General features: G+C 39.3%; 4 protein-coding genes across 5 annotated transcripts; 2 read left to right on the forward strand and 2 right to left on the reverse strand.

Moving 5' to 3' along the window:
- Positions 1 to 1,764: 1,764 nt before the first annotated feature.
- LOC132197893 (uncharacterized) lies at positions 1,765 to 8,873 on the reverse strand. Of its 2 annotated transcripts, none has more exons than XM_059621491.1 (11): positions 8,713 to 8,873; positions 7,061 to 7,120; positions 6,653 to 6,725; positions 6,385 to 6,593; positions 6,153 to 6,325; positions 5,952 to 6,096; positions 5,673 to 5,895; positions 5,322 to 5,596; positions 5,048 to 5,265; positions 3,545 to 3,635; positions 1,765 to 3,482 (listed from the first exon to the last, which is right to left on the reverse strand). In XM_059621491.1, exons 2-11 carry the CDS (start codon positions 7,092 to 7,094, stop codon positions 2,674 to 2,676), a joined length of 2,250 nt encoding a protein of 749 aa, XP_059477474.1. In that variant the 5' UTR covers positions 7,095 to 7,120; positions 8,713 to 8,873; the 3' UTR covers positions 1,765 to 2,673. The 2 variants fall into 2 exon arrangements, with proteins under 2 accessions (XP_059477474.1, XP_059477473.1); XM_059621490.1 differs by having other exon boundaries at positions 7,061 to 7,184; positions 8,713 to 8,872.
- A 924-nt stretch (positions 8,874 to 9,797) lies between these two features.
- Positions 9,798 to 13,443, forward strand: LOC132196743 (hyccin). The gene is made up of 9 exons (XM_059619588.1): positions 9,798 to 9,899; positions 10,014 to 10,200; positions 10,254 to 10,388; positions 10,440 to 10,565; positions 10,743 to 10,960; positions 11,021 to 11,161; positions 11,209 to 11,333; positions 11,653 to 11,775; positions 12,955 to 13,443. The coding sequence occupies exons 2-9, from the start codon at positions 10,039 to 10,041 to the stop codon at positions 13,236 to 13,238; spliced, it is 1,314 nt and encodes a 437-aa protein (XP_059475571.1). The 5' UTR covers positions 9,798 to 9,899; positions 10,014 to 10,038; the 3' UTR covers positions 13,239 to 13,443.
- Positions 13,444 to 14,662: 1,219 nt separating this feature from the next.
- Positions 14,663 to 20,678, forward strand: LOC132198283 (protein FAM161A). The gene is made up of 10 exons (XM_059622221.1): positions 14,663 to 14,871; positions 15,325 to 15,526; positions 15,589 to 15,803; positions 16,605 to 16,854; positions 17,359 to 17,588; positions 17,881 to 17,998; positions 18,049 to 18,197; positions 19,283 to 19,541; positions 19,922 to 20,005; positions 20,061 to 20,678. Exons 1-10 carry the CDS (start codon positions 14,663 to 14,665, stop codon positions 20,154 to 20,156), a joined length of 1,812 nt encoding a protein of 603 aa, XP_059478204.1. The 3' UTR covers positions 20,157 to 20,678.
- Positions 19,252 to 25,641, reverse strand: LOC132197518 (CLIP domain-containing serine protease HP8-like). The gene is made up of 8 exons (XM_059620858.1): positions 25,485 to 25,641; positions 24,370 to 24,628; positions 23,387 to 23,796; positions 22,826 to 22,910; positions 21,884 to 22,074; positions 21,727 to 21,831; positions 21,600 to 21,676; positions 19,252 to 20,582 (listed from the first exon to the last, which is right to left on the reverse strand). The coding sequence occupies exons 1-8, from the start codon at positions 25,528 to 25,530 to the stop codon at positions 20,316 to 20,318; spliced, it is 1,440 nt and encodes a 479-aa protein (XP_059476841.1). The 5' UTR covers positions 25,531 to 25,641; the 3' UTR covers positions 19,252 to 20,315.
- Between the last annotated feature and the right edge of the window lie 454 nt (positions 25,642 to 26,095).

The following is a 26,095-nucleotide window of genomic DNA, read 5'->3' on the forward strand; positions in this document are numbered from 1 at the left end:
CAGGGCTAATGTACGAAGAAGCGTCACTATCAAAAGGATACTGCAGGCTCTGAGGGAAGAATTGCGTGCGGAAAGCCGAAGCAAAAGTCGCATAGGAATAACCTGGTGGCGTGTACACCTCAAAAGACTTAAACCATAGAGCTGCATGAGCCTCCAGAAGTACCTTCATCATGGACCGGCAAGCAACGTCAATGGAGACGGGAAGATGCAAAGCATACGTCTCAAACTGAGCTAAAAAATCCACTGGGTCAACCACGTCACCAATACCTTTGAAATGTGGTGGCTTTTTGTGCAGCCAAGAGGACGATGCTGGAATGTGTGCAGTATTCACCGGTTGGATACCTACAGCGGCCTGTGGAGAGGGCTGAGCACCGCTGGCACCAAAAGCAATATTCCCCTGTTGAGCACCAAAAGTTTGCGGCACCAAAGCATGCGCCGGTTGAGCACCAAAAGTTTGACGAAGGTTGTTGTTCACCATGGAGGCTGGTGTAACATGAGCACCATATGCATTCTGCCCGCCATAAGCATACAGATTGCCGTGGGCTGCATGAGCACTATTAGAATTGGCTGGGAAGGGAACTGAGTGGGCACCACTATAAGGTGAAAAGGGAGGTGAGCACCACTTGCTCCGCCAAGCTGAGCACCATTTGGAACCATTGGGACACTATGAGCACGAGCTGAGTTGACAAAGAATGAAACGGCAGGAGGATTACTGTTCACCATTTGAGCACCATTGTGCACCATTTGAGCACCAGGAGGAATTTGGGCTGATTGTGCAACAGGAGGTCCACCATAATGAACACCATTGTGCACCACTGAAGCAGCATGAGCACCATTTGCTCCGGGAGGGTAGGCACCGCTTGGAATTACAGGGAAATGAGCACCGTTTGGTACCATTGTGGCACCATGAGCAACACCACCAAGATAGGCACCGTTCACCAATGGAGCACCAGTAGGTATTTGGGCTGCGTGGGCACCAGGAGGAAACTGAGCTGCTTGGGCACCAAGAGGTCCACCGTCCAAGTAGGCACCGTTTTGCACCCATTGTAGTTGTTGAGCCACCAGTCGGCGACGTTCCTCGGCAATCAATTGATGAGATAGTTCCACAGGGATCCATTTCTGCAACGGGGTGGGTGGTTCGCTCAAGCGCAAACTATCGACATATGGGTAACATGGAGTCGATTGTGGGACAGGGAAATGGTTTGGAGAAAATACATCCATTGTATTACTCCTTTATTTACAGCAAATTCACACAATTTTTACAAAATGCAATTTCCAATTTTCTAATACTACAAGAAAAAAAATTCACTCAAAACTAAAACTCCAAAATTTTCCTACACCTCGCGGTTACTATTTTCTACACTAACAAGGCCCCCAAGGACACTCACAAAGACTTTCCACTAATACCAAAAAGAAATTTCCAAACGCAACCAACTTTCCACTAAAAAGAAAAATTAACACACCGGATTACACCGTGGAGTCACGCCAGACGACGTGAGGCACGACAAGGCCAGGCCCCCAGGTTCTGAATCGTGGCAACGGCCTGTTCCACCAACGACTCAGAACTAAGAGAATAACTTGATTGAACGCGGGTCTCCTCCTTTGTTCAATCGTATTCTCTCAGTCTCTCTTTTCTGCAATTTCCTTCTTCTCCACTCAACTTCTTACTTTTCTTCTCTTAAACTATTTCTCTCTCTCTACTCTACCTAATCTTAAACTAAATCCCACGGGAAACTCCAACTCACGAACGAAAACCGCAAAGAATTACAATTTAAACTGAACCTCTATTTATTCTACTTGCTAACTTCACGGTACTTTACACTTGAAACGGCCAACAGCGCCTCTACCGGCAAAGGGAGGAAGGGAAACAAACTAACTCGATGGGAGGAATCGGGCCTCGGTTACCGCCGCCGCCGACAGGGCGCGCTCGGTTCACCGGTTTACACAAAACTCGCAACTTCCACTAATCTGACAAAAATATGCAAATTAGCGGCGAAAACAATTCAACCGCTAATTATTCCGACAATTTCCACGCAAAACTAAACAATTTCGGGACTTACAACTCAAAAATCGGCGGGGTTCAGCACCACGTGCGGCCGACGTAACTTCTCAAACCGGGCAAAATTAACTAAAAATCCAATAAACTCACCAAATAAACGCCTAACCAACACCAGACCAACTCAGGGAACAATTCACACTACCAGAGAACTCGCAAATCTAGGCCGAAATTCGTCCGAAACCCGTCGGCAGCCAAGAGCTCGCGGCGCGCAGCTCTTGCTCCTTCAGCGTCTCAGCACGAACTCTCTCGCTCAACTGCCCAGCGCCAATGAGAGAACGCATCGGTCTGCTTCTACTCGCTTCCAGAAGGTTCCGGCCAATCAGATCGCGAGTTCTCAAATCGGGCCTTATATGGTCATTTTCTCCGGGGATTATCCAAACATGGACGGCGGAGATGAGAGAAAACGACAAAATGGGTTTAAATGACTTGAGCGGGCAATTAAACTCAAACCTGATGACTTATTCGGGTCGGGACTGGGACGAGTTGGCCGGCGGCGAATAAAAAGTGAGTCTATTTGCTTTCTTTCTTCTTTCCGGCGACAGCAAAAACACGAGGCGGTTTGTTTACTTTCTGATCGTTCCAATGTTGACCGGTAGATGGCCACGATCCGCCACTCACCGAGAAACCTCGGCGGACAATCGCGGGCTATTCAAGCGGGCTCTCTCTGGTTCATTCTCAGCATTTGTGCCCGACATCAGCATGAAAAATTTCACTTGCTGATACTCGTTTAGAGGCACAATTTTTGCCTTGCGCACCTGAATTTGCCGGTTCAGTTTTGCAAGAACGGCGTCTTCCACGCGTGGACGCGTTGAAATCCAAACCGGCAAATTTTTTCCCGTGGCTTCTGCCAGCACCTGATGCGCCTGAGTCTCGTATTCTTGAACTCTGTCAAAGCCGTCAAACATCAAGATGGCTTTATTAGCTTCGATCAAAGTTTTGATGTCATCGTTTCGGTTTCCAGTCACGTGAGAAACAACATTGACCAGGGATACTGCTTCTCTGCTCTTTTTGGCTCGTGCGAAAAGACCGAAGGCGTCAGCGAGGACGACCAGAAACACTTTGAAACTGGTGTCAAGGCGTCTTTGCAGTTGGAAAGCGATTTCGCGGAACATCGTTGACTTTCCAGACCCCATGGGTGACGTCAGCAGCCAAACGCGAGCTTCATTTGTGCTGGCGAGATTCAAAAACTCGTCAAAATCCACTGATCTCCCTTCGACGTCAAAGCACGGCTCTAGAACTTGGCGATCCAGCGCTGGGAAACTGAGCAAGTTGGGCAAAGTCGATACCACCATCACGTCCGGCTCTTTTGATCCTGGATTGTTGCTCGATTTCGTCAACAAGTCTTCGAGAAGCTCCTGCAAACTGCTCTGCTCGTCTTTGATCTCTTCACTCTCAAAGATTGCAATGAATTGCTGAATGAAATCTAAATTTAAACAGAGTTATTTAAAATGCGAGTCTGATTTTGAGGTTCAACTAAAAACGCACTCGTATTTTGAAGGACGAACACAAACCAACCACTGAAATTGGTAGCTGCGAGAAAATTATTTTTAGTTTGTGTTGCTTCTGTCGGTCCAACCTAGAAAAAAAATTAATTAAACAAGAAAGGGTTTTTTTAGGTTATTAAAAGGAGAGACTAGTTTTTTATATTTTGATTCTATAGCTCACCTATATTAAAAGAAAAATAATAATAATATTTGGCCGAATGAGACACAAATTTCGTGGCTCATCATGATTGAAGTTTTATATCGGTTATACTTTTTCTCATATTTTCTGTGGGGAGGAGGGTCATAATTTTTATAAATCGTCATCACACTTTAAGAAGTAATCAACAGCTATTATTGCAGAAATATAAGAAGTCTACATTCATTCAATTTTAAATAAATTGCTATATATGGCGTCAAAATGAAGCGTTCGTATGCAAACAAGCATGAGTAAATTCATATTAAATTTGCTACTTTTTATAATTTTAAATGGAAGATAAGAGTAAGTATCACTTAAATAAATTCTGCAGAGTCCTCTTTATTATAATGAATGATGTGCCGCTAAATAAAAATAATTTAATTTTAAAATGAAAAATCCCCAGTTTTCTCAAAAAGTCAAAATTAATTTTTTTGTTTCTGTTTTCCAAGCAAAGATGCTGTCTGTGTATTTTGAAAGCTAGACAAAGTTTCACATAAATTAAATAAATTGCGAGGGATAATTGTGCTTACTTGTAAAAAAATTATATTATGATATCAAAGCAATAATAAGTCAGAACAATTAGAGTTTAAACGAAATCTTCAAACAGAAATCCATATCATTAAAAATAATGCATCTTTGTTTCTATCCTAAGTATCGATGAATTAAATTGTTTAGTCCATAAGGAAAATTCTTTTTCTGCTCAAAATCTCTTGAAAAGATCCCACTCGCTTATGAAACTATTGCATATCAGTTTTTACTCAGAAATAATAATAATTAAAATATTTCTATTGCTCAATTAGCATATTTTGCTGATATATAAATTATAGATATACATATACGATATATACATACATAATATATTAAATCCATATTGAATAATTCTTTCATATTGACATCTTAAGCCTCTTGCTAAAGTCCGAAAATTGAATTTTATAATTAAAATTTGAATTAAGAAAATAGCAGGTTTAATTAATTAAAGCAAAAACTTATTCCTTTATTGTGAAAAAAAGCTAATTATAAAAATTAACCCCTCGCCATCTGCCACATTCACATTAGAATAAATTAATAAACAATTAAATGTTTCAAAAGGATTTCATGGCCGATCATCATTTGCAAATAAGTGTCAATTCTCAGCCCCAAGCGAGTACCTCGGGTTCAATAGGGACCTTCTGCAGTACCACTTTACAGGAGCACCGGCCAATTACGTTGGAAATATGAGCTCACGCAGTGAAATATGTATTTGTTCGCGCTATGAATATTTAAATGCTCTCCTAAAAATGTGCAGGAATTATTCAAAAATATTAATACTCCCGTGTCTTTTGGTGTCAATTTTTGATCGAGCAGAAACAATAATTTGGGTTTGCCGATCCAGGCGTCGTTTTTCGGGCCGAGCAATCCGTAGATCAAATCGCCGATCGGTTTATTCTCATCTTGACTCAATCGAATGCACATTTGACCGTCCACGTCTACGACGTCGGCGAAAATGAAGGCGGCAAAACATCCGTACTCTAGCCAAGGATCGTTTTCTGAAAATAAGCAATGAATGAAAATTTATGCAACTTTTTGATATAGATCGACTGACCCCGCTTGCTGAAATAATGTTCAAGTCCTGCCGCGTCTAATTTTGCCAGAATGGTTTCGAAGCCCAGATTGTTAATAAGAGCAAAGTTCAGTTTTGCGACGGGTTCGGTAATTTGAGCTCCTTGGTGGAAAATGACGGCGCGTCTTTCCCTGAGAACCGTTTTCGAATTTGGATTCCACCAAGTGAAATGCACAGACTGCGGCTTTTCCTCCCTTCTCGGCATTCGCCCCTTGGAGTCTGTTCCTCTTTTTGAAGAACCAGATGCAGCTTCATCGCTTTAAAATTAATTTAAACCAAATATGCATTAAAACACCGTCCATTAATCGCCACTTTTAACTCTAAAAATCTCACGTGTCAAGCAGATGGAAAACAAATCTTCTGTCACATGAGAACACCTTGAATTCCGGCGTCTGACCGATGGACATGAATGAATTGATAGTATTTTGGTGAACTCTGTTCTGCGTGCCCGTCAAGAATTGTAAAATGCCCTCGTTTCGCTTCATTTTGTTCAGCTGCGCGCACATACATTCGACCATCCAAGTGCCGAGATCTTTGTGCCTTTTAGCCGTCGTAGCTATGCAAAAAATCAAACATTCATTGAACTGGAACGAAAAATAAAAAATATTTTACTTTCAACGGCCGCATAGATAATGATCAGGTTGCGCGTCTTTGGCTCAAAGGAAATTCTGCTCGAGTTTTTATTTTCCTCAAAAGCTTTTACATCTTTTGGTTTCATGAGATGAAACATTTTTTCCTCTAGTTTTCCTCTGCACGCCTTTCGCGAAATATCAAATTAGTTTCATATTAGATTAGATTATTCTTCAATCATACCCCAATTAGAGCGAATTTGAGACATTTTGGAAACAAACTTCCGATGGAGTCGAAGACTTCTTTGGTGGTGAAGGTTTCGTATTTGTTTGTTTGTGAGCTGCGATCCGTGAAAATGATTCCGTTTTCAGCTCCGTGAGACAGAATTATCAAAAAGAACAAATCCGGCTCCAAATCTGCAAATTATTTCATATAAGAAAGTTTGACCTTTTTAACAAAAAAAAGAAAATCTCACCGTCCGATTCAAAGAGCCGTTTAATTTCTTGTTCGTCTTGGAGCAAATCAAGGAGTTCCTTCTTTGTCGGCGACAACTTCTCGCGGAATCCGCATTTCCTGTTCGTTTCAAAAGCCACTCTCAGGTTTTCAACGTCCTTCTCATCGCCCCGCCGATGCCAATCGTCTTCGCCCTCCTTGAAGTCAAAGTGCACGACCAGCACGAACACGCTTCAGGTACATATATTTTTTAAACATTTATTTAAAAAATATAAATCTTAAATAATTACTTGTCTGCGTTTTCTTGCGCGCCTTCTGCCGTTTCAAAATATCCCAATTTCGCCGGTTCTTTGTTTGGATAGTCTATTCAAAATAAATAATAGTGGATTAAATGAAAAGAGAACAATGACAAAAATTTATAATTAGTAGGAAAAGGCACTCTAAATGGTTCTGTGTGTTCCACAAATAATTTCATACTCTTTCATGTTCCACTAGAATTTATTAAATATAATTCATTATTATAATTTTTTGTATTTTTTTAATTAATTCCTTTTGTCTCCTTTTAAGCAGAATTAAAACAAACGGGAGTGAATTGGTTTTAATTATGTCGCAGAAAATTAATTGAATTACAATTTATAATTTTTTTTAAACATTTCTACTTTTTTCTCAAACAAGCGTTATAAATAGTTTATTCGAACCTTGTTTATGCACGTCGTTGTCCATATTAGGCATCTTATTCAGAGTTGAATCTCACCCGCCTGCGGAAAAGCAAACCTTCCCTTGATTTCAGCTCCAAGTGACCAATCGCAGCGCAAACCTTTTCTGTTTAGAAAATAAAAAAATCTGATTTTCTTTAGAGCTGTAACTTACAATTCTAGAGGAACTGTGTTCTTGGAGGATTTCACTTTTGAAAATTTTTCACGGATATCTTCATTTTACATTGGGTTCATGTTTATACCACAAATGACCTTTAAAATCCAATTATATAACAATACTCGATCCCATAAAATAACCATTCAAAATTAAAATGTCAGTAAACCAGCGATACATAATATATTAAATTTGATTTCAGTTATCAGCAATCATCATATAATTCACTTAATATCACTTGCCAACCCTTACAAAAATTTGACGTTCGCACATGTCATGTTTTATGATTACACTCTTGACAAAAATAAGACTTGATTGAAGTTAGAATAAAATTGAATTGAGTTTCAAACAAGCGCCAGAGCAGTATATTTGTTGTTATGAAATTTAAATTAGTCAATGCTATTAAAAACTTAACATAGAGTGCTGTTTCTTAAGTGGCAAAATGATGGCTCTCAGCAGCTAAATAAAAGGAGAAAACTGATGTCCGATTTTTAACTTTACAGTGAAATTTAAAAGTTTCACGTTTTTTAGTAATTTTTTTTTAACAATAATTTGACTGTAAAATAAAAAACGTCTTTTTCTATTTGTTAATAATAATTAATTAAAAAATGACAATAATAAGGTTCTCCCTTTTGCTGCTGAGAGGTGCAACCTGAGAAATAACACTCAAGAATTGCTGGACAAAAAAAATAGTAAACGTCAAATCCTCATTAACATGTAAATGTTATATAATTTTATCATTAATTGTTTAAAATTCGAATAAAATTTTAAATTTTGAATGTTTTTTCATGAAAAAAATAGTCACTTTTAAGCGAGGATGAAATTCACAAAAAAAAGGATGGAATTATGATCACATGCATAGAATATTTTGGGCGTTTCAATTCAATTCGTTTATTCTCTCACAACAGGTCAAATATTATTTTGGGGGAAAAATTACATTGAAGAGAGAATTGGCAGCCAGCCCTAGTAAACAACTAGGGTGATTAAGAGCAAGAGCACCAAAATACTGGTGATGTATTTTATATTTCTAAAGCAATAAACTTTTATCTGATCTAACAAATTTTTGGATGACGACCAAAAAGCCACTTTCGGACGAATTTCTTTCGGATGAAAGGCAGGCGGTCCACCAATCTAATCTTCACGACAAGCATTCTTTACAGCCTCAATAAAAAAAGTCATCGCAATAAATGTGAAACCTTTGCTAAAAATTAGGCGTAGTGTGTATTAGGGTAGCGGGCATCAACAAATTTGGACCACAATTTGAATTTATATTGAATTAACAAAAGAGCATTAAATTTTACTTAAAAATTTTGCAGGAAATATTTCCATGGCAGCAGAATTTTTTTGTGAAAATCCAAATTAATTTTGTGAGGGAAGTTCTCAATTAATGTTTGCTCATTGTATAGTTTGATAATTTCATTAAATTGTTTTGGGGTGTTTATTTTAAATTAATGGTGAAGCGTATATTATATTAGCCTACCTCAAATTCGTTTCGAAAGGAACAGCGATCGCGTCTCAACCAGCTTTGAGAACCGGAACTTTTGATAATTTTGATTCCCCGAGAGTTGCTTGACCAACTGCTTGACCTACTTTTGCACTCGACGCTAGACTTTAGTTGATTTTTTATGAGCCGCGTGTGAGCGGGTAGCCCACAAACTAGACTTTCGCTTTCGAAGTAGGAGTCGGTAAATAATCACGTGACTCTGGCAGCCATTCACAAGATTGGCCGGCGTTACCACAGACTAAACTAAACATTTATAGTCTGTGCATGTCACCAACAAGAAACTATCAGTTGGCGGTTGCGATACTAATTCACGGGCAAAATATAATCCAAGTTTTTCTGAATATTTTTAATTTTTATTGCTTGTGAAATTGGGTTGCAGGCCATCTTCTTAACCTTTTTTTATTGATAAGATAAAATATTGATGAGGATATCAGAGAATATTGACTCTTCATTGAAAACGCGTAATTTCAATTTTATATTATTTGAGTGTTATCTTTCAAATTATTAATTTTAATTGTTTTAATTGTTTTTTTCACATTTCTTTTCACAATTTTTGAGAAGATTTTTTTCTTTTATTGAATATAATTTATTTATTCTCCATTTCTCTCCATCTATGCAAAAAAGTATTTTGTACAAAAAAAAAGCGGAATCATGCATCGACATAAAAAAGTATTAACATAAACAAATTTGCGAATCAATGATTAATGTAAATGTTTAAAATATATTGGGAAAAAATGAATCAATATACTTTTTAATTTTTCTTTTTTATTATATTATGTAAATTAATATGAACAAAACGCACACTCTGTTATTTTATAGTTTTAATTTTTCACGCTACAAATATTTTTTGTGTTACACTCAGCATTTCACTATTATATTGTTGGATGCAATACATTTTCTTTAAATTTGTATCTCACTCTTTTCCTATTAATCCTTTTATTGAACGTGAACACAATGCACGTGCTGTTTCGCGCCAGAAGAGACTCGGCGCCTTTTGGCCCCACCCAGCCCCACCAAAGTGCGGCGCGCATGCGCCCTCTCCACGAACAAAACAAAACGAACCTCGAGTGGTGGGCCACGCCCCTTTTAATAAGCAAATTTGAAAGACATACTTTGTTTTGTGACACAGTTTAGCGTTTAATTCTGGTGACATTGCCCGAATGGTAATTTGATTTGGTTCATCCTCGATTTGCTCGAGTGTTTTCCTCGCTTTTCACGCTTTTCGCGGCTCCAATCCAGTCCAAAAATTCATTTAATTTAAACCCATTTTTTCGCAGGCCGAGCGACGAGCAAAGTAGAAAGATGAGGAGCACGGACACGGAGACGATCATCAAGGGCTGGTTGTCGGAATGCCAGCGGACCAGCCAGGAGGACTTCTCGACCTTCGCCAAGTCCCTGTCCGAGAACGAGGAGACGTCGACGGCCATTTTCCGGGTCCTCGAAGACCGCATCAAATACGCCGAAGTGAAAATCAAATAAGTTCGATTCAAATCTAACTTTGTCCTTTGTTCGTTCAGAGCATCGAGCTGGTGGTCGGGCAGCTGTACAGTTTTTACCAGAGCCAGAACAAGAGTCTGCAGAGCTACACGCTGCAGTTCCTGCCCTCGCTGGTCTTCGTCTGCCTCAACTGCGTTGCCCACGGCGATAAACAGGTCACCGAATTTTTTATTGAAACCAAACATTGCTGAAAGTCTCGATTGCAGACGTGTCCGACGGTGGAGACGCTGCTTCTGGGCATGTACAACCAAGAGTTGCTCGACAAAAGCGGAAAGCCGCGCGTCTTCAGCTTCAGAATTCCTTCGCTGGCGCAGGCCTCGGTTTACCACGAGGCATGATTTTTCTTAATAAATTGAATTATTCCTCGGAATCATAAGAAAAGGACCAAAATTTGATAGAAATCTTATTCTATGAGGATTTTATTTAACAATTTTCATTTGAAAACATTTTTTCCTATCAAATTTAATGAAATCGATACGAAAGCTTAATTAAATTTTGAATTTCTGCAGCCGATGAGTTTGGCGCCGGCGAGCTTGACCGAGAGCGCCCTTCGCAGGCTGGAGGAGTGCAACACGCACCTGGTGCAGAAGGGTCCGTACCAGCCCGAGGAGAAGCTGATCGGCCAGAACAGACTGTCCGTCATCTCGGCCCTCATCTTCCTCTACAACTCGCAGCTCTCGACCATCCCGGACGCGGCCGTCGAGTTCCTCTGCAAGGCCGTCTCCAGGTGCCTTTTCTCATTTCCCCTCTTTTCCAACCCCCACTCACGGTCTGTCCGTCCGCTCAGGTTGGTCACGCAGGGCTTCAGCAAGCAGTCGTCCCACCAGCGCTCCTCGTACGACTCGACCCTGGTGCCGCCGACCCTGCCCCGCATCCCCGTCAACTCCGAGTTTCTGCTCGAACTCCTCACGGCCATCCACCACGCCCTGTAAACTTAGAACTTTTTTCTGTTCCAATATTCACTGATTTTAACAGGTACACCCCCTTTTCGAGTCTGGCCACCCAAAGTCTGGACGACGTCCACTTCCGAGCGTCCCACGAACTCCTGCCGGACGTCCTGCTCGTCACAACCGCCATGAAAAACTTGCTGCACTCAGCAGGTACCTCATTCAAAAGCCAACATGGAAATTATTTAATTAAAAAAACACAAATTCAAAAGGAGGACAAATTAATGAGTAAACTGTTAATTTTTACTTATTTATCAAATAATGAGACTTTTTACCAATGCATTGATTAATCCTTTAATTTAGTTTACCTAATTAGCTTTGATATAAATCAAATTTAATTGCCTAAAAATTTATTCCACTTTTGTAAAATCTTTCAAATTATAATTTTTAAAGTTTCAAGTGTTTGTTTCTTTTAGTATCTTGGAACATCAAAATTGTTTTAAACAATCTTTTAAAATGAATTGTTTTGCAGCTCCGGTGAATGAGACGGCCGTGTCTGCGAACATAAGTCCGGTGCTGAGTGGGACGGCGGCGGCCACGACGGTGCACAAGTCGCTGATCACGAACGCGTCGTTCCGCACCAAGAAGTTGCCAGGTAGGATTTTGCAATTTGCGGTTTCGTTCGATTGAATTTGGCCGGTAGACAGCCTAGCCACCGCTTTTCTCCTTACTTTCCGCAGTAGGGCGGGAGGGGTAGTCGGGGGTGGGGGGTGGTTCTAACGGGGCACTCACCACTGTTTGGCCAGATGACATTGAGGCGCCGCCGGAGTTGCAAGAATGGACAATCGAAAGTAGCGAGCGGCGCAGTAGCGGAGTTGAGCCGCCCCGAAATGAGTTGTCGCCCGAGGCGGGCGGTGGGAGGGGGTCGAGGAGGCTGTCCGAGGGCCTGCTAATGATCGGCTCCTTGTGGAAGTCGCTCGCTAAGGGGCCCGTTCAGTGAACACCGCGTAAGACTTTTTTCTCCACCAAAACTGTGCACCGATCGCTACCATTCGCAGGACTTTTTTCTGTAAAAAAATTCAACCGCCTTTTATTTCAAATCCAACTTCATTTTTGGAAAGAGCTCTTTGAGAAGATTCCAACGATATGCTGGAACTCTACTTTTGTTCAACTTCGGTCGCCATCTTTTTCCAAGATGGCGACCAAACTTCGAAAGCATCCTACTCGGTCAATTTCAAACCGAATTTGGTTTCCAGCACATCTTTAGAATCGCCTCGTCAAGGACTTTCCAATTTTGAACATAGTAAATTTTGACTTTTCAACCCTTTAAGTCCTCGGATGAAGTTGATCAATCAATAGGGTAGTCGCATCAAAGCTAATTACATTGGGATTTAGCACTTGCAGACGTTGCGCTCAGTAGTTTGACACACCGCATGGCCAGCTTTGAAGCTTTTCCGTCGAAATTAACAAAATCACACTCACATTTTAGATTGAAATCAGAATTACGATAAATATTTTAGTCGAGCAAACAGAACACTGTGTAAATAGACTGCAAAGGATTTTCCCTGATAGATTTCCTTGTCCATAACCCCTCCAGATGTCAGGCAGCTTGCGATTAAAAATCACATCATTTTTCTCATTTTTGATTATCAAATTGATTCGAAGTGAAAAAAATTGAAGCTTATTTCAGCCGGATTTGAACGATTGACGCCGCTTCGGAATCTTTCGGACTAATTAAAATATAAAATGCAAACTGGCCTGCCTGGGCAAAGTCTAGCCTACTAACTTTGACGCATTTTTGAGCTTTTTGGTAAAAAATTTGCAAATTTTCCAGACGACATTCCGATTCAAGAGAAAAAGGAGGAGGCGGAGGGGAAGAACCTGGAGCCGATTTGCGAGGAGAACGCCGAGGTGAAGAAGGGCATCAAGGTGGGCATGCCTAAGTTGCCCAGCCTGGTCAAGAAGCGCACCTCGTCCGAGTCCAAGGCGCCCAAGAACAAGAAGAAGCTCGAGCAGGAGGAGCATAGCGACGAGGTCGTCTTCTCGCCAGACTCGGACTCGCAGGACGGACAGACCGAGGCCTTCGACCTCAAAAACCTCAGGGACAGTCTCGTCTAGTTAAAAGGCTTCTTTCCAACACCCCCCAGATCTCAACTTCTCTGAATTGTATTTCAAGTTACCATTGTTAATTATTAATTTAAAACGGCGTTGCAGATAAGCAGATTTAAATAAAATATTATGAAATATATTATATTGCGGCAGTTTGAAAAATATGCAAATCTTTAAATGAAAAATAAACATCCTAAAATTGGTATTTTTTTGTTTTTGATAAGACTCTATGTAATAAAAAGAAAATATAAAAAAAAATAGTCCTGAACAGTCTTAATAGGAGCAATTTTACTCAATTTGTATTTATTTGGAAGCTTCTCTCTTCAAAAACACTTTAAAATGTTAAGTTGAAAATTAAAATTCACTACTTTTACATTTCTTTGTCTCCTTCCTAATATCGATAAATTGAGAACAGCAAAATTAAAAAAATTTGTAAGCTACGCACATAAATTAGTTAAGCATTTGTTATTGATTAAAATAATTTAGTATTTTAAATTTATTTGCTACATCGGCTAAAAAATTTTACTTTTGGTAGGATTAAGCGATCTTGACCGAATTCAAGGCCAATTTGCCAGGAGAATTTCAAAAATACAGTTCAAAATTTTTTGATTTTATGGACACTCAAATTTGGATTTTGGAAATTTTAGAGAGGCTCTATCTCGGCTTCCCGTGGCCGTAGAACAAAAATATAGATATAGCTGAATTTCTCTCGTTTTCCGCTACAACTTTGCTGTTGAAAGAAAAATTTTAGGTCAACGTTCAAGGTCACTTCCGGTGACCTCTAAAATGAAGGTTATCTGCCAATTTTATTTTTATTCTGAAACAGCCATTGTGCAGAGCGTGAAATTTTACGTAATGAAGAAACATAAGCTAGAAGCTGTTTTTCAATAAAATTAATAAAAAAATCATAAGCTCAAAAAACACGGTTTTCTGAGCCTATTAACCTATTTTTGGGTTAAATCTCTTTGCGAGCCTCTGTGATTATTTTCCTGAGCATGATAGCTCAAAGTATCTGATGACAAAAAGTAATTGCCTTGAAATTATCTCTCTAAAAACGTATTACATGCTATGAACAGGCCACAAAAGGTCATTGACCCTGGTGACCTTTGACCGTAAAACCGCTCTCAAAACTATTTTTTCTTAAAGTGTGACACATCGTTCAAAAGAGGACCTCAAGGGGGTAATGTTGGTATCTGGAATGTTGTTCTAGCCCCAATACAAGCAGAGTTACTTTACAATATAAACCGTAATTGTACTATCAATCGCAAATGACTTTTTCCATTTTTGTTTCAAGTACAACTTTGAAGATATATTTCACATTTTACATCCCGTTTCGTGGTTAAGGTTTTTGAAGTATTGATTTTGGGGTTGCATTTGGCGCAGCTTGGCCGTGCAGGCGACGGCGAGTCCAACGTGTCCGTGGCAACGGAAGAATGGCGTGCAGCAGGGCGAGTTTCTTCCACTCGTGCCTCAAAGTGCCCGTGCACCCTGACACGCGGATGCCCTCGCCAGGCTACGAGCGGCCCTCCGCCCCCTTCTCGCCCCCCAGAGGCCCCTCCAGGTCTTCCAAGGTCACGTCGCGAACCTCCTCCGCCAGCCGCGCCTCCTCGGCCAGACCACCCCGGCCCCCCAGCACTGCCAGGTGTGACAAATTAATTCATGCAAATCCAGTTTCAGTTGGAAAAAAGTACCAGTTTAAATTGTTTATTTACAGAAATACACATTATTAATAAAGTAATTTCTCAAAAGGAAATAAAATAAAGCAGATTTTGAATTTTATTCCGTAAATATTAAGACTGATTTTCTATGAAGGCTGATGAAGAATTTAAAAATGCATTGTTTCCTCATTTTATCAATTGTGCCAATGAAAATTTTAACATAAATTTCTGTAAGAAGTCTGAAAATGATCTAAAAGTATGTAAACGTAGCTTTTTAAAATAGTTATTTCTATCCCACAATTATTTCCAACCAGAATGCGAGGCACAATTACTTTTTTAAACGAATCGATAAAAATTAGAATAAATTTTTTCATCAGCCAAGGTAAATGCAACTTTTTAAGTTTCTTATCTGTATTTTTTTTAAATTTAAATAAAAGAATGAGCGTTGAAATGGGGAGCGTGGCGCCGGTGCTCAAATTCTACGAGTCGATCCCCGACTACGCCGACCTGAACCACCTGAGCGACAAGGACTTTTACGCGCGGGTCAGGGAGCTGCGCTTCCTGCAGAGGAACTACGTCACGGCCATGACCGAGCCCAAGACGACGACCAGCCCCAACAACTGGCAATCCGGAATTCAGGTTTGCAAAATTTATATCCAACACGCGTTCTTTTTTTTTATTAAATTTTAAAAATTGAAAAGGGGAGCAAGTGCCTGATGAACGCGAGTCGCGCCGCCACCCCCAGCAGCTGGCGCACGGGCAGCCCGAAGATGGCCTGGGGCAGCCACACGCCCAGCACCAGGGAGGACGTCTTCAGCTCCACCCTGAGTTCGCCCCTCTCCTCGCCCCAAAGGTCCAGGAAGCAGCGGGACCGACGAAAGCCAAAAACGGCAAACAATTCCGGCGCCATCAATCGGTTATTCCAAGTTTTTACATATAGAAATTAATTGCAATTTCTAATTGAAAATTTCAGCGGAAATAAGAAATCATATTATTATCTTTTTTATAAATTTCTTGGGTGTGTAAATTTTGAATCAGTTTCAAACCGAGTCTTTTTCTTTTAGAATGATTGTTTGGTTTGATGTTGGAATATGATTAACATTCATGAATAAATAATTTTAAGACGTAATTATTTCGTGGAAATTGCGTTTTGTATAAAGTTGTGGAAAATTATTCACATATTTAGAAATCCCGAATGTATTTATTTAAATATTAATTTTTTGCACAATTTTCCTCACTCAAGTTTGTTCAGTTTTAATCATTTTTAACGCCTTATAAAGATTAGTTTTTGCAAATCTTTAATTATTTATTCCAAAATTTATTTGATTTTTGAATGTGAAATTCGCAGAGGTTTAGATAAGTCTTTTAATCTAATTTGGAACTCCGAGTATATGAAATTAAATTTCTGTTTAATCAAATGAACTAAATATTATCATCTTTATTATTATATTTCGTTTAAAATACTCATGTCATTGCAAAATAAAAAACCCGAATTTCGATGGAAACATTTTTAAACTGCCATTGAAAGTGTCAACAATTTTGGCCCAATTTTCCATTTTAAAACTTGTTCGCCAAAATCTCGTCTCATATTAAAACTTTAAACAAAAAACACTAATTTTCAGTTTTTTTTGAAGTGTAATTTGTGAAGTTTGTACACTTATTTCCTGTAATAATTAAGTAGAATGAAAATCGAACAACATTAATTTCTTGAGCACAGAAGTGGTTGGGCGCGCGAGGCTTCGTTGGTGTCGGACTCTGAGGAGGATCGGTCGCGGGCCTGCAAGAACGCGGGGTGGCGCGAGGCGCAGTTCCGAGCCAGCCTGCGGGAGGAGGAAAAGCGCGACCTGAAGCAGCTGCGGCGCGACCTGATGCTGTCGCCGAGGCGCCGCACGCCGTCGCCGGTCAAAGGTCACGAGGTGCCGCTGACCTCGCGCCTGCCCATGTACCACGCCATACTGCTTGAGCAGGTCAGACGAAACTTTTATTCCAGTTACGTTTTCTATTTCAATTAAGTTTAAAGTAGAATCAACTAATTTTTTACTTAAAATTAAATTTATTCGCGAAGAAATTAAAAGATGAATAATTTAATATTATTAAATATTTATAAATTATTCTATTCTTTAAAAAATAAAAAATTAAATAAATTTTATAAACTTTTTCTATTTCAATTAAATTAATTATTGACTTTATGAATTAAAGGTTGAATTAATTATGTATATTTTCTGTTTCAATGAAATTTATTCTTCAAAAAAATTAAAAGCTACATTAATTTTACTTATTTTTTATATATCGATTAAATTAAAATCTAGACAAATTGCAAAGTTCAATTGAATTTTATTTCATTGTAATATTTACAATTAACCCAATTTTTCTGCGTTGAAATAGAAAAGAAAATTTTTTAATAAAAAAAGTAGAAAAAACAATAAAGGAAGGTAAGGAACCTTTGAATATTCGTCATTATAATGTCGCAGGAGCTGCGTCGCGAGCGGCTCAAACGGAAAAGCAAGGCGCGGCTGCTGGCCCAGCTCAGGCCGTTCAGCTTCGACGTTTCGCCCGAGAGAAGCCTGGCCAAGAACTGGAAGTCCCTGCCCGAGCTCAGGGACTTGGACAGCGGCAGGAGCGTCTTCAGGGCCACGCCCATGCCCTGGCAGATCTACGGAATCGAGGCCGAGATCAGGCGCCAGGAGGAAGATTACCTCAGGTTTGTGCCAGTCACATTTTTAGACGAGCTTGTCATGTTAAAAAATCTTGATGCGAACAAAGTATTTCAAGCCCCTCAGAAATCTGAAAACCACAGAAACGATTTCCCAAGAAAGGGAAAATGTTTTAAAAATAACTTTGTTTTTTCAAAGTTATTGTTGGAATTATATTTTAAGCAGGTATTATTTTTATTGAAAATGTTCATTAACCTCGATAAATATTCTAAATAATTAAAAATTCTGCATTGATCAAGAAGAATAAATAATCATAAATAAATTATGAAAAATTTGCAGGAAAATGAGGCGCGAGATCCGAGCTGAGGAGATGCTGGCGCGGTCGATGTTGCCTAGGTCGATGCAGGTCAGGTGCAGGTCGCAGAGTCCTCCGGCCGAGTGCAGAACCTCGAGGGCGGTCGGGTCCTTTTTTTACCTTTGCGAACGTTTAACCGAATTTGATTAAAGAGCTCGGCCGCGGTCTTCGGTGCTGAGACGAAAAGGTCGCCGTACGCCAGCACCTGCACCAGCAGGGTGTCCTCGGCCGCCGCCCTGCCACGACGACCCTCCCCCATCAGGAACAACCTGGCCGCCGTCCTCCGCATCGAGGCCTCCAGGTGAAACACATACTTTTTATTCAAACTAACGAGAACTTTATCAAGACTCAATTCAAATTAGCAGACAAAATGAAAAAAAAAAATTTAATTTACTTTTATTAAATTTTTTTTTTTTATAAATTCCCTATTTAAAAAAAGGGATGCAACCCACACAACAGCAATCTTTATTTTATAGTTTTGAAATAAATTGATGAAAATTAATTTTTACATCATTTTGGAATTAAAAAAAAAGCGAAATTGAAATTTAAAATAACATTACAAAATATGAATGTTTTGAAATAGTTTAATTGCTGTATTATTCGTATTTAAAATACTTGTATAATTTTGATTATATTTAGTAGCAAATCTGAAATATTTTTTGAGGAATCAACGACATGACTTTTCAAATAACTGAAGGCGCAAAAATTAATTAATGCTCAATATTTCAATAATTTTAGTCAAAGCAAAGTTTTTATAGAAATGTAATTTAAAATAATCTGCTTAAATTAGGTGAAAATTGAAATTCAGAAAAAGAGATCTCTTCAACTTTGTTTGAAGAAGTTGACACTCGAGGAGATGATCATGGAAATGAAGCGATCGGGCTTTTCCTCGTTGCAGAAAATTGTTTTTATTCAAAAACAAATGGCTCTACCAGTTTCGGTCACGGTCTGCGACCCTATTTCATGAGCAAGAAAAAATACAAAAAATCAGCAAATTGAAAAAAACACTACATTTTAAAATAAAAATAAAAATCTTAAAACTAACAAATTCAGGTACCAACCTATTTCATGAGCAAACGCGCTGCTCGCTGACTAATACAAGAATGAGCTAGCTAAAGACAGATTGATTGGGGGAGGTGATCTTTATTGGGTGACCGAAACTGGTAGAGCCATTTGTTTTTGAATAAAAACAATTTTCTGCAACGAGGAAAAGCCCGATCGCTTCATTTCCATCTCTTCAACCCTTTCTTTTAACAAAGGGGGTATTTTTTTTAAAAATAATTTATTATTTTCTTTCCTTTTCAATTTAGAAATTTTTTTATGAATTGAAATTAAGAAAAGGAGCATTAAAGTTGAAAGGGTTATAATTGAGGGTTGGTGCAGCAGGCGGCGGGCGGAGAGGGAGGCGGCCCTGCGGCTGGAGGAGGCGCGGCAGCTGGAGGAGGTGAGGTCGCGGGCCAAGGTGGTGCGGCGCCGACCCGCGTGGCGCCGCATGGCCAGCGTCAGCGCCAGGAGGGAGCTGGCGCTGAGGGCCGAGGCCAGGAGGGAGGAGGAAAGGTCGCGCCAACACCAACACGCGCGCCACATGGGCACCATGATGAACAGGGTGCTCCACATCCCCACCCTCTTTGAACGCCAGCATCAAGTAATGAAAATTAAATTTATTCAAAATTAATTGCAAACAATTGCTAATTTTCCCGCGAAAGTCGAAATTCGTCACACTTGTTTAAAACTGGCCTTGATTGTAATATTTATGTTTTAATTTTTCTATCACTGGGACTGAAATGAGATCATCACCAATTGACAGGAAATTTAATTAGCTTTCTAAATAACTCTAAATTTGATAAAAATCGGACAATTTTTGCTACCAAAATGTCGGTTTTGTTTGAAACTTTTATCTTTCAAATTATTTTCTCAAAGGAATTTATTAAAAAAATAATAATCAAAATATGAACAAAAAACAAAATATGTATAAAACATTGCAATCTGCTTGACTTGCCAAATTTTGAATAGAATTTTTTGCAGGAAGGGTTGCGGTTCAAGATGTTGGAGGCTGACGAGGGCCGGCGCAGGATGAAGCAGCAGGAATTCCGCAAGCAGCGAGTCATTGTAATTAACAGATTCTTTAAAATCAAATTTCAAGAAGATAATCAAAAAATTTTAGAGTTTTTCGCCGGAGGAAGAGAAAAAGGACGACGAGCCGGAATTTGAAGAAAAGGACGATTTGAGGGAAGAATGCGACGAGGAATTGGAAAACTAATCAACTATATTAACAATTTGTATACATTTAATATTGTGCTTCGTGTTTTACATGTTAAAGAAAAAAAGTTATAGCTGCTGTGAAAAGATTGAGATACGAGAGTGACTTTTTCACAGTTTTTGTACATTCGAATTAGAATAAATTAAAGTTTTGATTGTGTCACTGGCGGATGTGGTCGAGGATCCACTCGGCGTACGAGGAGACCCTGGTGAAGATGGCGGGCGGCGCCGCGGCGACGCCGCACTCGTCGGGGCCGTGCGAGGCGACGCCGACCTGCATGTAGACGGCGGTGTCGCTGAGGCCGCCGTAGCCGTGCGTCAACAACATCAACGGCCCGCCGGTGTCGCCCTGGCACGCCGTCGAACTGTCCTCGGACGAACCCGCGCACAGCTGCGTGTCCGCGATGTTCTTGTGCAGCGCCAGCACCTGACGCACATCAAAAATATTAAGAAAATATTTACAATTTACCATTAAAATCTTTTGCAATTCTAATTTGTTGAAGGCAAATTGAATAAAACTTGCTAATTTGACTGAAAATATCATTAAAGAGTCTTCATTTCGTTAAATTTAACTCATTTTAGTTCACTCCTTCAAATGCTTTTTTAAAGTCAACAATGATTTAAAACGGCTCTGCCTGCTAATGTTTAAAAAAATGTTTTTAAGATACAAAAATACTTCTATGTAAATTTTTTTTCATTAAAAGCAGATGGAAACTTTTACCAAATTGTATTGAATTTAGAGTGGAATTCAATACACCAACTAAATTTTGCTTCAAATTTGATGGCAGAATAAGCTTCATTTTCTAAATTTAAACACCTCGGAACAGGTCAATTTCAGTTATTTATACGCTATTTTTAAGAACAAATAATTAATAAGGTAAAAATATTTCAAAACGGTTTGTTGAAATAAAATTGAAATATTGATAATTATAATTACTGGGCGCATCATTTGGCTATCTCGGATTTTTTTGTCAGGTTGCTTATTGCAAGGCGAAAAACTTTCAATTTTGACCTTTTGCCAGGGTCAATGACCTTTGGCCTAGAAACTCAGCCAAGAAAAGATACCTTGATTCATGAACTTACATTTTTCACCGAGAAAATTAACAAATCTTTTACCCAAATTATTTTGCGAAGAGTTTAAGTTCGGCTATTTGGAATTTGCCATATATGACAATTTTTCATTATACGAGAACCAAAGTTGTAACCATCAATATATTAATAAGCAGAAATCAATAAATTCCAAGAGTTTAAAAATGAGCTTGTTTTCTGGTATACAAGAAGAAAAAAAAACACATTTCCAACCAGCTTCCATTAAATTTGTTCAAAAATTTGCACGGTGACCCCCAATTTTCCGGTTATCAAAATGATCCTTAAGGCCTAAATTATTATTTTGCATGAAAGATTTTTGTGGATTTTTGTTCAAAAGCGAAAAAGAGAAACTTGCCTGCATATTTCCGCAGTCCTTGTTTTTTACCAGCGGCAACTGCGCCTCTTTCAGGATTTGGTGGATCGGTTTGCTCACTACAATTTATATTTCAAATTATGTAAAAAAATTAATTAAAAATTCGCACCGGAGTGGCTGAGACCCCAGCCGACGGTGATGAGCTTGGTCCTGTGGACGTCGTTGACGACGTCCACCTCGGGCTTAAGGGGGATGCACACCGGCTTGATGTACGCTGCGAAAATGGAATTTAATTTTTGTTTTCTTGGGAACATTTTTTGGCTCACAGGAAAAGTGGGCCGAGAGGGGACGTTTGAGGCGGATGAGGCCAACGTCGTTTTGAGAATAGGGCTTGTCGTAGCGCTCGTGCCTGATTTTCTCCTCCACCTGGATCACGGACACGAGGTCGGCGCACTCGTCCAGCCCGAAACAGTCCGGGTCTGTGTTCGTGTTGTACTCGCCCAGCCTCACGTGCGTCCTTTTTCACAATTTTCATTATCAGTGAAAAATATTAATTAGGTTTCAATTTTACTTTTTTTATTTTAAATACATCCATAATAAAGTTGAAAATGGTTCCAATTTGATCAATTCTCCATTAATTTGTTTATTTCAACAACAAAAAATGTATAAATTAAAAAAAGGTAATTGTTATGAAAGAGGAGAGCAATTTATAATTCTGGAGGCCAAATCTATAGACATCTATCAACAAAAAACTCGATTTAAAACTGTACGACTAGAAAAACAGATCAAATTTTGTTTCTGTTTTGGTTTGCAAGTCTATAGGAACTTTATGATTTTGTAACTCGCAATAAATAATCAATCAAATGAAATGACGCGCGCTCTCCGCAGCTCGCAACAAAGAGAATAAATTAACTGTAAAGTGACCGCGAAGCACAATTTGAACGCGTTTCCTTTGCTCTTCTCCAGTGGAAGCAAAATTCCTTTTTTTGTACCAAAGTCATTGAAAGACGCGCGGAATAAATTTCTTCTGCGCATTACTTCATTAGGCGCAGTAACGAGAAGACAATAAAAACGAGTTTTCCTCATGCGGAGTATTCAATTCAAAACAATTGATACATTTTAAAAAAAAGCAAAAATATAATTAGAGATAAACAATTGCAAATGTAATCAACAATTGAGGTTGCATTTTGGTTAATTTTTTCTGTTAAAACATAAATTTCTTCACGTCTTTTCTCTGTTTTGTATTTTGAAGAAAAAATTGAACTCACAGCTCCGGTCTGATGCACTGCCCGGCGGTCAGGATGTACCTTCTGCTGATGACCGACCCGCCGCACATGACCCTGAAGTTGTTCCCTGCAACCACTTCAGCTTAACAAAAAAGTTTCACCCCAAAATTCCATCAATTTTCTTGTAAAATTTCATGTTTTTAAAAGTTATCTTTCAGCTGGTTTAAAAAGTTAAAAATAAAAATCATTAAAGACTTTAAATTTATAAAAAAAGTAAATTTAAGAAAACCCAAAACCCTGTTTAATCGTATCATTAGACGAATATGAAAATACAAAGTATCAAGAAAAATTAAAACCAAAAAGAGTATTTCTATTACATACATTGAATATAAAAAAAGATCGGTCTGCTGGTGCTTTAAAAACTAATTAATTTCTTTGGTCAATTCTTAAATTAAGCTGGAATTTAAGAGATATTAAAAAAAAATATGAATTTGATATTTGTATTTAAACTTTTATGAACAAAAATTTCGCCATTGATTTGAAATTGTTCAATGAAATCCACCCTAAGCAAAATTGAAGTTTTTTTTTTTAATTTTTGCTGACCTCTGAGCTCGCCGAGCTGCGCGACCCAGGGGTACTCGCCGAGGGAGGCCTGTTGTGCGCCTGCGTGGATGCGTTCGGTGCTCTCGTCAGCGTTGCGGCCGCACCGCTCCACCGGCAGCAGCTTCACGTTGGGGTGGCGCAGCAGGTCGCGGGGCGGGGGCCGCGCCGACCCCGGCCGCACCACCTCCGCCTGCTCGAAGGTCACGGGGCCGCCGTGACCCGAGTTGACCTGGTTGGCGCCGGGGTAGGAAATCGAAGAGTAATTATTTCCGGCGAGCAGAGGCGGCGACGGAGGGGCTGGAGTGGGCGGAGGGGTGGCAGGGCCGAAGCGCACGTCCGTCGCGTTCTCGCGCAGGAACACCACCGGCGCCGCTGGTTTCGCGCCCAACAGCGCCGAACTCGCCGACGACCTGCCAAAATCGAGAACCCCCCTTGATCAGAGGCGGATAGGCAACCCTTGCGACGCCAACGCCACGCTATTTGCATACAATTCATTTGCATAATTTCATTTCTTTTAGCGATTAAATTAGTGAGCTTACGTAAATTTGTAAAATTTGAATAGAAAAGCTGCTTTTAATAGTTTTTAATTAATTATTAAAATTTATCTGGTTTTATATCAAAATTAATTAATTAAAGGAAACTCAACTTATTCTCAAGGAAAGAAGGCCATTTTTTGTGTGCCAAAGTCCACCTGCTTAACTAAAGGAAAGGGTTGAAGTGACGCTTTTTTCAAAATTTGATCTGCAAGTTATTTAATTTGTTGAATTTCAAAACAAATTTCCTTTAGAGGTTTATTTTAACCTTGTCTCAAAATTCTATTGAAAAAACTCAAATATTTTCAAATTTTTACGCACAAAATTTTAAATTAAATGAAATTTTTTTAAAATTCACAACTTGAATCTGTTTTTGGGCTAAAACTTGCATCTTCTCTGCCATTAAAAATTAAAAATCTTCACTTTTGACCTTTCTTTTTGATAACTCACGGTGGGGCAGGTCTTTTGGTGGTTGCAGTGGTTGCGGGGGCGGCCGTCGTTCTTGGGGTGGTGCCGGGGGTGCTGGGCCTGGCGGTGGCCAGGGTGGGTCGCTGCTGGGTCGAGGTCAAGGGGCAGCAGAACTGGGGAAAGCTGCCGTCGAAGCCGCAGCGGGGCAGCGCGGCGACGTTGGTGGCGCCGCCGTCGTTCAGGCGGCGCCGACACTCCTTGGCCAGGGCGCAGCTGCTGCCCTCGGGACACGACACCGCCGCTGCAAAAACACAATCACACTGAGAACCTTGACCCCGCCCAGTTGCGAGACAGCAAAACCAACTCTCCTTTGCGAAATTTCACTTGTATTCCATCGACGATGCAAAAAACAATAATACTGGATTTGCGGTCTTTTGCAAGAGATGGGGCTCAGCAAAAAAAATTAATTGGAATTTTTTATGACCAAGGAAAATTCAATTTAATTTATAACGCATATTTTAGAATGTAAAATTTATAGCAATATAATTTATAATTTAATTATTAGCAAAACAATAATTTAACTTGTAAAAATCAGTTTCTTATAGTTTTGTCTAAAAAAAAGGGATGATTGTCTGAATTTGAATACACAGTATTAAAAAAGAAGGAAACTGCGGAAAATATTCATACCGGATTGAAAGTTGAATTTAAAAAATTGCTGTATTCCTATTACACACGATAATTGATTCAATTCAGATTTCTAATAAAATTTGGATAAAAAAGTGCATTTAAGAGTAAATTTTAAGAAAATCAGATGTGATTATTAATTAGTTTTATAAGAATAATGGTAGGCGAAAAATTAATGAACTTTTTATAATTTTTCAAATAATATCTTTAATTACCGCAAAAAACCTGTTTACTCGAAGAAGATAAAGCACTGCAATTATTTAATTGAAGTAAAAATTGGGACTGATAATTCTAATTTTTATGAAAAGCTTTTTCATAATGAATGAAGTAAATAAATTTAAAAAAAAAACTCCATCTAGCGTTTACATAAATGAAGACACGCCAAGAGAGAGAAATAGAAACTGGATCACGAGTTTGGCAAAAGGCTGGGTGCGCTGGAAAGAGTTGGTTTTGGCGAAAATTGGAAAACTGACCTGCGGCGGCGGCGACGAGGCCGAAAAGGGCGAGGGGGCGCAGCATGTCGGGGGCGCAAAAGGCCCTTTTGTTGAGGAAAAGTGCGCTGCGGAGAAGGAGGAAGTGAGGTTTTGCGAGTTGCGACGCCACGGCCGCACTGAGCGAGCGAGCCAACGAGCGGCCGAACAGCCGCCGGCGAAGCAGGTTTTTTCCTCCACCTGAGCAGCCACTCTTGCTTTTAATTATACAGACACGAGCGCGCGCACGCCGACATCTAGAATTCCTTTCGGTTTTGGCTGAGCAATTTTTATCATTATTATTCCGAGAAGAATTTCTCAAATTAGTACAAAAAATTAAAAAAGATTTTTTAATGTTGTCTTATTGTTGTTCATTAATCCAATATTGTTGAATCAAATTGTTTACATTTCACTGTTGAAAACTAGGAATTGTAGGAAAAAACGGTACAACAGCTTCCGGAAACTAAATTATGAAGAAAATTTAAAAATTAAAAAAATAAAATCCATTTATTGTTACTGTTTAATTTTTAAATAGATTTATTATAGTTTATAAGTGGTACTGGTACTGTTTGTAAATTTATTCATTTAATTTTCAAAATATATTATACTAGCTA

Source organism: Neocloeon triangulifer, unplaced genomic scaffold, assembly GCF_031216515.1.
Source record: "Neocloeon triangulifer isolate White Clay Creek 2 clone unplaced genomic scaffold, ASM3121651v1 ptg000012l, whole genome shotgun sequence".
Lineage (NCBI taxonomy): Eukaryota > Metazoa > Arthropoda > Insecta > Ephemeroptera > Baetidae > Neocloeon > Neocloeon triangulifer.

Bases quoted from the DNA above. Each gene is read 5' to 3' on its own strand.
- LOC132197893 (XM_059621491.1), bottom strand. From the start codon at position 7,094: ATGCCTAATATGGACAACGACGTGCATAAACAAG. The intron at 6,326-6,384 runs GTGAGATTTTCT...AATAATTTGCAG, and splicing joins ACGGCTCTTTGAATCGGACG to ATTTGGAGCCGGATTTGTTC. The intron at 6,097-6,152 runs GTATGATTGAAG...ATTTCGCGAAAG, and splicing joins TCAAATTCGCTCTAATTGGG to GCGTGCAGAGGAAAACTAGA.
- LOC132196743 (XM_059619588.1), top strand. From the start codon at position 10,039: ATGAGGAGCACGGACACGGAGACGATCATCAAGGGCTGGTTGTCGGAA. The intron at 10,389-10,439 runs GTCACCGAATTT...TCTCGATTGCAG, and splicing joins TTGCCCACGGCGATAAACAG to ACGTGTCCGACGGTGGAGAC. The intron at 11,776-12,954 runs GTAGGATTTTGC...CAAATTTTCCAG, and splicing joins CCGCACCAAGAAGTTGCCAG to ACGACATTCCGATTCAAGAG.
- LOC132198283 (XM_059622221.1), top strand. From the start codon at position 14,663: ATGGCGTGCAGCAGGGCGAGTTTCTTCCACTCGTGCCTCAAAGTGCCC. The intron at 17,999-18,048 runs GTCGGGTCCTTT...ATTTGATTAAAG, and splicing joins AGTGCAGAACCTCGAGGGCG to AGCTCGGCCGCGGTCTTCGG. The intron at 19,542-19,921 runs GTAATGAAAATT...AATTTTTTGCAG, and splicing joins TCTTTGAACGCCAGCATCAA to GAAGGGTTGCGGTTCAAGAT.
- LOC132197518 (XM_059620858.1), bottom strand. From the start codon at position 25,530: ATGCTGCGCCCCCTCGCCCTTTTCGGCCTCGTCGCCGCCGCCGCAG. The intron at 21,832-21,883 runs GTGAGCCAAAAA...CCATTTTCGCAG, and splicing joins CCTCTCGGCCCACTTTTCCT to CGTACATCAAGCCGGTGTGC. The intron at 21,677-21,726 runs GTGCGAATTTTT...TATAAATTGTAG, and splicing joins CTGGGGTCTCAGCCACTCCG to TGAGCAAACCGATCCACCAA.